At 38.4% G+C, this 8,867-nt stretch overlaps 1 protein-coding gene across 4 annotated transcripts; it reads right to left on the bottom strand.

The window, feature by feature from the left end:
- Positions 1 to 1,377: 1,377 nt before the first annotated feature.
- LOC113734012 (uncharacterized) lies at positions 1,378 to 6,597 on the bottom strand. 4 transcript variants are annotated; one of them, XM_072081744.1, is made up of 9 exons: positions 6,117 to 6,597; positions 5,350 to 5,766; positions 3,366 to 5,201; positions 2,899 to 2,996; positions 2,528 to 2,797; positions 2,372 to 2,452; positions 2,009 to 2,120; positions 1,860 to 1,926; positions 1,378 to 1,550 (listed from the first exon to the last, which is right to left on the bottom strand). In XM_072081744.1, exons 1-9 carry the CDS (start codon positions 6,241 to 6,243, stop codon positions 1,451 to 1,453), a joined length of 3,108 nt encoding a protein of 1,035 aa, XP_071937845.1. In that variant the 5' UTR covers positions 6,244 to 6,597; the 3' UTR covers positions 1,378 to 1,450. The 4 variants fall into 4 exon arrangements, with proteins under 4 accessions (XP_071937845.1, XP_027116102.1, XP_027116101.1 ...); XM_027260301.2 differs by having other exon boundaries at positions 2,899 to 5,201; positions 6,117 to 6,284; positions 6,387 to 6,595; XM_027260300.2 differs by having other exon boundaries at positions 2,899 to 5,201; positions 6,117 to 6,274; positions 6,387 to 6,594.
- Between the last annotated feature and the right edge of the window lie 2,270 nt (positions 6,598 to 8,867).

Raw genomic sequence — 8,867 nt, 5'->3', positions numbered from 1 at the left:
TCGTATGTGTGTAATATCCATGACCCATGAACTGTGGAGATCATTATGACAAACTTTTGATCATAAGGACGAAATAAACCATCTCCGCTTCAGTGTGGTGGCAGGCTGGCAGCACGGAAATTGGAGAAGAACGGGTGCTGGAGCTTCAAGCTTTGAAGCTTGAAACGCCCAAAATCCGGCGGCAACAGAGGATTTCGTAGCTTGATGCCTTGAAGCAATGGGTGCTGGAGCTTGAAGCCTTGAAGTTATCGGCTGTAGCTTGTCGGTTCTTGGTAGAAGCCGCAGCGATTTCGTCTTGTTAGTACTTGGTAAGAGATGCAGCGGTGGTTAGTACTTGGATAAATTAGGGATTTGGGCAATTGGGAATTTGGGCAGCGGAGAGGAGAAGAGGAACGACGAAGGACTGAGAAGAGGAGAAGATGAAGAAGAACCGGAGCTTTCTGACTTTTTGAGGCAAAAATTGTTAAAACATTGCAACTAAAGGCTGCAATTCTTTGATAAATTACAAGCCTACTCCAAATGTTTTCATTTACTTGCAAAATGGATCCTCATATTTCACAAATTAGCAAAAATTTGTTGGATCGAAGTAGGATCGGACGATTCTACACGATCCTACATTGATCTTATGTAAATTAATGCAATTTGCGATTCTAAATGCGATTCGGATCGATTTTGATTTTTGAGATAGTACGATCCTGTAATTCAAATCACGATTTTGACAACTATATTGCCGGCTCAAAACGAAGGACTGGTAATATATTGTGAATTTGTGATGCACCACTGAAAGTCAAAAAAGAGGTGCATGTGATTTTGCAGGCGTGGTATGCTCCTCATGTCATTCTTCTTGTTCAGATTAGTGCTACTTTTTCCGTATGAAAAAAAAACTAAAGCCATGAAGCTATTGCATATAACCAATTATTTTCAGGCAAATTTCAGACTGCACAATTACTTTGATGATCGGAAACCTAGGTCAACAGCCTAAACGGAAAACTTTCCAAGTGATCCCAGTATAATTTGACGTTCGTGTCCTTATGGCTGTTTTGACAGATTGTTTCCGTTGAATCTTCTATATGTGAAGTCTTTCGTGTAACGCCTTTTACTGAAAGCAAGATAGAGGAGCAGATCAACGCTTACTGCCCTTTTAAGGATAGGAGCAACAAAACTTTTAGATGCAATAGTATCCCTTCCTCATGGCTTGCCCTTTGGAATGACAGCTCAAAGCAAACAGGCAAACACAACCCACCCATCTATCTGCTAATTTTGAACAAGACCAACCAATGATAAAGTGAAAACATCAAAACCAGCAGAGCAAGACTAGACGAGGTGAAGACAACCTTATCCAAGTATGAAAACGCTAACATGATACAAGAACCAAAAGACAGAGAAAAGAGAGACTGAATTGAGACTGTACATTGGATCTGGCTTTACAAGATTTTTCAAACAGAAAAACTTATTTGCTTTTAGTAACAGGGAGATACTGATTAGAACTATTTTTCTTCAACCATATTGTTGATCGAGTTCTCTTGACATTATCCACGAATAGACGATGCCTGCGATTGTGTACAGAGCAAAAATGTCAGATAGCAGTGTTAATGGTTGCCAATAAGCTAAAGAATGCCCTGGCACTGTTACCAGGACAATTGTCAAGATTATAGCCCTTTTCATTTTACTCTCATGGTGAACTGTAGATGGAATGGTAGCCTCCTTACATTCTTCTTCTAAAGTTTTTTCTTTTTTCTGCAATTAAGGCCTACAAATAACTTGCATCAAGTTTAAAATGTTCAGGTCAATCCAACCATGCTCATATTTCTAGTGCTCCAGTTATAAATTTGCCAACTCTTGCAAAAGAAAAAACCAACCTTTCGTACTCAAGTCTCTGAATAACAATTCCATTCAGTAGCAGCTCAGAGCTGTAAACTGCTGCACCTGCAGATATCATTATGCTTTATACTTCTATTGTACTTGCATTGCTTTATTGTTATTAAATGACAGTATAGTTAATTCCAACCTTTCTCAAGGAAGGGCACACAAATTTCGTAGTCTTCTTCACAAGAAAGAATCAAAATGTCATCTGGGAGTCTTTCATCTTTCCATGCAGATCTTCCAAGTCTCTCCACCGCCTAAGGAATACAACTACGAGTCAATGTTCCAGAGCCATTTCAGATCCATTAATGGAGAGAAACTAAAACACACATAATCAACTAAGTTCGAGAGTTTTTTTTATGCAGTACTGGTTAAGACAGCGAATTGTAATTCACAGAAATACACAGAGATCATGCAAGTAAATCAAAACTTAAATTTGGGCGAGTGCTTGTGTGCTACTAAAAATGTTTGGGTGAAAGCATCAAAAGTGCCAGGGAGAAGTACAAACCAAACCATGAACGGCCTTGACCAAGCTTCCCAGTATTTCTTTACCAGGCTTTGTGTTTGGGGTGATGAGGACTCTTAGTCCCTGCACATGATTTACCATAAGAGGGCGACTACAAAGGTACAGCAACCAGTAAAAATGATGAGTTCAGGTTATAACCTGCAAAAGTGGGTGCTGGCATGCCCGTGATAATGAAACTGGCATACTGAAGCCAAACTCCTTTTCTTTTCTGGCATCTCTCAGTATATAATTTCTCTCATCAATGAAGCAATTAGCTTGTCCACAACTCTCCAGCCATAAATGTGTCACCACTGGCTTGCCAAAAGCAATAGCTTCTAGCATATTCCTGGTGCGGACAAATTCATCAGTTATGAAGTGTGTTGCCTCTGACATAGAGGATGCTATCAAAGCCCCAAACCGAGCCAAAATCTGTGATAAAAGAAAGTAACTTGAGAATGCATAACTTGAACAATTTTCCAGCACATGTACATAAGTAGTATAGCTAAGCAAAAGACAGCACAAACCACCACCTTCTTCTGTTGTTTAACTGTATCTGCATCCAGGTGGCGACTGAACATGGCTCGAACAGTAGTCATATCTCTCCGTCTCCTCAAGTCCTTCACACCACCTGTAAATAATGGACTGGTAGTATTTGTCCTACTATTAAGTTCTTTCATGAGAGATAACCCTAACAAATTTTTCCGACATGACTGTTTATGATATTCATCGCCCATGCAGATGGGTGATGCTGCACTTATTGGGGTAGTAAAACTAACAGGAGTCGTACTTGTAGAGGCCTCGGGTTTACGTCTATCTTTGGGTGATGCATCTTCACTTCCATTCATAATCTCCCCTTCAGCAGATCTACTATTATCCATATCTATTTTTATGCCTGAATGATTCGATATTATAGACTTAACCACATTTTCCTGAATATTAGACAAATTTCCATGTAATGAGCCACCGGCATCAGTCCTATCAGCCAAAATAATTTTACCTCCGCTTACAGATGTCCGCTCGTCCTGATTTTCGACTGGATTCATAGAACTGCTTGTAACATCACGTTTTGATCTTTTAAACCTCGTAATGTTTTGAGCACTGGCTTCTTGACTAGCCAATGGTAACTTCGAACGAGTCCTTCTCCCTTTCGGATATTCCAAAACAAATGTTTTCACATTGCTGCATCGATCTTGATTTGATTGTCCAATTTTCATCGCATTGTTATGTCTAAGTTTACCAACACCATTTCCCAACCTAGAACTATCCAACTTGTTTTCAGCCTTTGATTGACTAGCTTTTGCTGACGTCCTAGTTCGATGAGCAATAGGTGTCAAAGAACCAAGTTCCTCAATTAAAGGATGTCTTTTCAAAGATTTTCGACCAGCAGATGCAGTAGCAAGCGTCTGATTAATATTATCAACATCACTTCCCACTGGAACTCTATCTTCCTGTCTGGGCTCAACCACCTTAGAAACAGTGCTTAAGTTTTCAGTTCCATTTGTAATCAAGTCCTTCAAGTTTGCTTTAGCCCTCTTTGACCTCTTCAAATTCTTAGACTGTTTAACGGATGAACTATTTGACTCTCTACTTAATTTGACACCAGTTCTCCTTGCTTTCTTGGATTGTCTCGTAATAAGTTCAGCATCTGATGAACAAGTTCTTTTCAGTGTAATGCTTTCGTTAAAACTTGATCTGTCATCTGTGCGAGCACTCTTTGTCACACTCGTGATACCTTCATCACCATTCATACAATCATTTTCTTTCACACTTACAGCAAATTGTAAGGCTTCCATAGCATCAGCAGCCATTTGTGTGTCGAAACCCACATCCATCTTGTCTGGCAAATCCTTGTGAGCAACAGCATCCACTACCCTCTCCACAGAAGCATCACTCATCTCTTCATCCATAACTGGTAGAAGATTCCTTTTAAAGCTTGCCTTTCTCGGCTTTGAAGACTCATTTGCTCTGGAATTTTTGGACAATAGCCTTGAATCAGACAAGAATGCATCCTTCAGGTTTCTGGTGTTGTCCACTATCTTCTTCTCATCTGTATCAAGTGGAATGGTTAAGCTACTTTTGGAGGTAAGACATAGAGGTTTTGTGGAGTGGGGAATAGATCTCTGCCTCAGGCTACGATTTTCAAAGAACAATTCCTTTTTCTTTTGGAAAAACTCTCCCCCTCCTTCATCTTCAAGATCATCATCCCAGTTGAAAATCCCCTTTCCTCCATGTAAGCTTCTAACAGCAGCTTTCTTGGCCAAACTTTGAATCCCTTTTCCACTAGAGACAGATCTTGATTTTCTCCTGTTTGACTTTGAGAATGTAACATCTTGATCAGAACCAGCCACATTGAGTTCAAGAAATTTGTCCACGACATCAAGTGCATTGGCTTGAGATAGATCTCCAGGTTCTTGGGAATCTACATAACTTAAACCTGCCAAATCATGTTCCGATGCCAACTGAGGCACACCTCCGGTACCATCAGAACTGTTCCAACCATCATCTGCTTGTTTGATCTCAGACACCACCTCATCCATAAAGAGTTTTCTCACTGCTGAGCTACCTAACTTGCGTGTGTTTTCATTCCCTAGTTCCTTGATTCGTGGATCATAATCCTCCATACTATGTTTCTGATTAAATTCATCGGTCAACTTGAGTGAATCTCTACTACTATGTGATTTATCTTTCTCAGCAGGCTGCACATCCAGAGAATCGTTGCAATTTTTGGGACAAGAACTACTATCAATTCTTTTGATAGCCATGTTGCGAGCTGCCAAACCAGAGGCTCTCATGGATGCAGCACGAACTGAAGTAAATGTTCTCGCAATAGATCCTGAAAAACAGATGCATGAGTTATGAGTTTGAAATGATAGTCACTTCACTTAAACCTATGCCTTTGCTTCCATGAATATTAATGAGACCACATTAAAAGCACACATTGTGTTATCAAAAATTAAATTGAAAAAAAAAAATCTGCCAACCCGAACAATGCCCTTCATTGCTTAATGCATCAGATTGTGCTTTAGAAGCTCCATCACTTTGTTTGCTAAGTTCAGTGTCCAGTGTAATCTCAAGGTCATCCAAACAATCAATTCCTTTTGTTGCTGGGTCATCATCAGATAGCTCCTGGGTATAAGACAAAACCTCAGTTTTATCACTACCCCCAGCATCACTATCAATTTGAACTTGAGTATCAAGGCCATCAAACACTTGAGTTTCACCACCAAGATCCACCACCTGGGTTTCGCAAGTAATATCCACCACTTGGGTCTCATCACCAAAATTCACCATTTGAGTCTCAAATGCATCTCCAAATGGGAAAGCATCGTCCACAGGCAATGTGTCTTGTATATATTGTAACCCATCATTCTCATGTTCGAATTCACCAGCTAATTCATCTGAAAAGACAAGGGAAATCCACGTACGACCTTTCAAATCAACTTTCAGACCCACATCCAACTTTCAATCTACAATTTTGAAATTAAAAAACCTGAAGACAAATTAAAACACGAAAAGGCTATCGTAATAAAGGTTTTTCACACTGAAATACAGCATTGGCTTGTACCTTCATTTGAAAAAATCACAACTTTATTGGAACAAAACAAAATTTATCTTCGAAAAATTTCTTCGAACCAATTCAGACGTGGGACAAACTCATCAAATTAACGTAACATTGAAACAAAATAAATTTTTTTTTAAAAAAAGGACAAATTTTAAAGAGTGAAAAAAAAAAAGATCGAAATTTTACCATGAAATTGAGGTGGAGAAAATTCCCCATTCTCAACCGGCTGAGTCTCGGTATCGCTTAAATCGGAATTTGATTTGAATTCTGCTTGTTCGATCTTCTTCTCATCGTCATCTCCCGGCTGACCCATCTTACTTCATCTATCAAAATACCACTAACGACTGTAATATCCTAAAAAATATACAAGTAAACGAAACTCAAACCCCGAAAAACTAATAATTAATTGCTAGAAAAGGTCAAGCATAATAAAAAAGTTTGGAGTGAAAATCTTACACAGAAAGCTAGAACGAAAAGGGAGACTGAGAGAAGGAGAGGGTTTAGGGTTTGAGAGAAGAGTGGAGGGAAAATTTAGGGATCGGAAATTTTGGAGGGAAATTTAGGGATCGGAATTACTCCTAATCGGCCTTTAACTTATCCTACTTTACCGATTAGGGTTGATTTTTCGTTTCATCAACGGTTAAAAAATGAACACTGTGTTAGAAAGCGTGAACGCTTTTGCTGCGAAGTTCTACGCCTTCAAAAGTCGGGGTCCCGGTGCCTCGGCGCATCCTTTTTGTATCAAGTGGTTAGGACTCGAAGGCCTAAATTCACCACAAAAATTTAATATGGTGCAAGGATAACTAACTACTAATTATCGTGAAAATAGTTACCATTTCAATTGAGTTGATAAAAATGTTGAATTGGACGTTACCAATTAATATCAAACAAAAATGGTGGATTTATCATCTATAAGTCATATTTAGTGCACAAGGCCGAGGAGTTGGTTGACTAGTTTCAATTTTGTAAAGTGACTCGTGGTTGTAGGATTGGAAATCTTTCGATCCATTTACTTGTAAATAAATATGCTTTTGGCGTTGATTGTTGATGAGAGAAGGGTCCGGTCCAGTGCTTGTGAACATGTGTGGTTTTTCCTTTCCAAAATGTGATGAGATCTTATTTTATTCACAAAGATTTTTTTTTTTTTTTTTTTACCAAGATAGCTAGGGGTGGCAATCGGGTCAAGTTCGGGTTGGCGAGTCGGGTTGAGATCCAAGTATAACAAAAACCCGCTGATCCGAACCTGACCCGCCAACCCGAAAAGGGTCATGATACCTGAGACGAACTCGAAAATTTCGAGTTGGCGGGTCGATACGAAATGACCCGAAACTTAATTTTAATTTATTAATTTATTATTATAATTTCTAATAAAATCAATTTCTCACAAAATTAATTACATCATCAAGTAATAAATAATTTCAAACCAAATCTAAAATAAATTAAACACCGTAAATGTGTTTTATCCCAAATCAAATATAAATTAAATTAAAACAGTATAAAAGTAAAAAATAACATAATATATTATTTATCCAAATATAATAATTTCAACTTCACACAAGTTAAATAAATTCATTTAGGATTAAGTAATTAATGCCTTTGAAAAAAATTGATTTAGACTATTTAGTTTAGTTAGATAAAATAATTTGGGATAATTTCAGATACCTCCCCTGAGGTTTCTGACAATTTCACTCCCCTCCCCTGTGGTTTCTGAAATTCCACAAACCTCCCTTGTCAAATTATTAGGTCCCATTTCTTACATCATTGGTGCTAAAAAGACTTAAATACCCTCACAAGTTTGCTAATATTTCGTGATTATTTGGAAAAATTTAGTTAAGTTAATTATAAACACAATTAATGTAATTAACGATAAATTAGAGTCCTAATTTATCTAAGGACAATGTGAGCAGAAAGCAGCACGACGTGATCATACCGTCCAAGATTCTCAACCGGGAAGGTTTCTTGACGGAAGAACAGAAGCAGGAAGTGGATATGGAAGTCCTTTTGTTGGTAGCATTCCTTGGCAAATTCACAGTCAATCTCAGGAAAAAGAGGAACAAAGGCTCCTATGGTTTGACTGATTGGATTCGCATTATGGACAAGTACAAACTTACACAAGGCACTCAATTGCAATTGTGGGCTTTCAAGCACGAAGAATCTTCACAGCTCGGATTTACACTTATTATACTCACTCAAGAAAAGGTGTCTGTTGTTAATTTCTAGGAGATTGATATATATATTCTTGTTCTTCTGGGAATTGCGTCCAAGATTTGCTGAATATTGATTAATGATGTACTTTGATTTCAATTAACAGCTTCAAGGACTGAGGAATGCTCGACAAATTCCTGAGGAAATCAGGGCCCCGATTATGGGTTTTGGAGCAGCATCAGAAGAAGAAGCAGAGATAATTTTTGTCATGGAAAGGATACTGCACAAGACTGGTCTAACTGTCAGTGGAGGCTTCTTCATCCCAAAAAAGGATATCGAGAATGATTTCTTGCGACACAGTGAGATCGAGACTTTTCTTCTGGGAATTACTTTGATTGGGCCGCCAATTCAAGAACCAGAAAATAGAGAATTTAAGGTCAAGTTCACAAACGCCTTTTCCGTCACCATTTCTGGTCCTGATTGGAGGGATTTTGCAACCACTAATAAACTGCAACCAGGCATGCTTGTGAGATTATGGTCCTTAAGGAAGCCTAGTTCATCAACAGATAATGATTCAAATCTTGGATTCGCACTGGTTTCTCCGGAATGACGAGGCATTCTTAAGTACGGACTCTTTTCTTGATCTGATCATCCAAAGGACTGATTTAGTAGTAGCGGTTGAAGTATTAATCGCAAAAGTAGACTAGTTTAGAAGCCATTTCATGAACTATGATCATTATCTGATTTAGCAGCGTTTGAGTCATTAATTCTAGGAACAGCTAGTTTAATATC

This window comes from Coffea arabica, chromosome 3c, assembly GCF_036785885.1.
Source record: "Coffea arabica cultivar ET-39 chromosome 3c, Coffea Arabica ET-39 HiFi, whole genome shotgun sequence".
Classification (NCBI taxonomy): domain Eukaryota; kingdom Viridiplantae; phylum Streptophyta; class Magnoliopsida; order Gentianales; family Rubiaceae; genus Coffea; species Coffea arabica.
This window is presented reverse-complemented; position numbering and strand designations above follow the sequence as displayed.

Coding starts and splice junctions, on each gene's coding strand:
- LOC113734012 (XM_027260301.2), bottom strand. CDS start 6,243: ATGGGTCAGCCGGGAGATGACGATGAGAAGAAGATCGAACAAGCAGAA. Junction 5,767..6,116: donor TTCTCCACCTCAATTTCATG/GTAAAATTTCGA, acceptor TTGTCTTTTCAG/ATGAATTAGCTGGTGAATTC. Junction 2,121..2,371: donor TCAAGGCCGTTCATGGTTTG/GTTTGTACTTCT, acceptor TGTATTCCTTAG/GCGGTGGAGAGACTTGGAAG.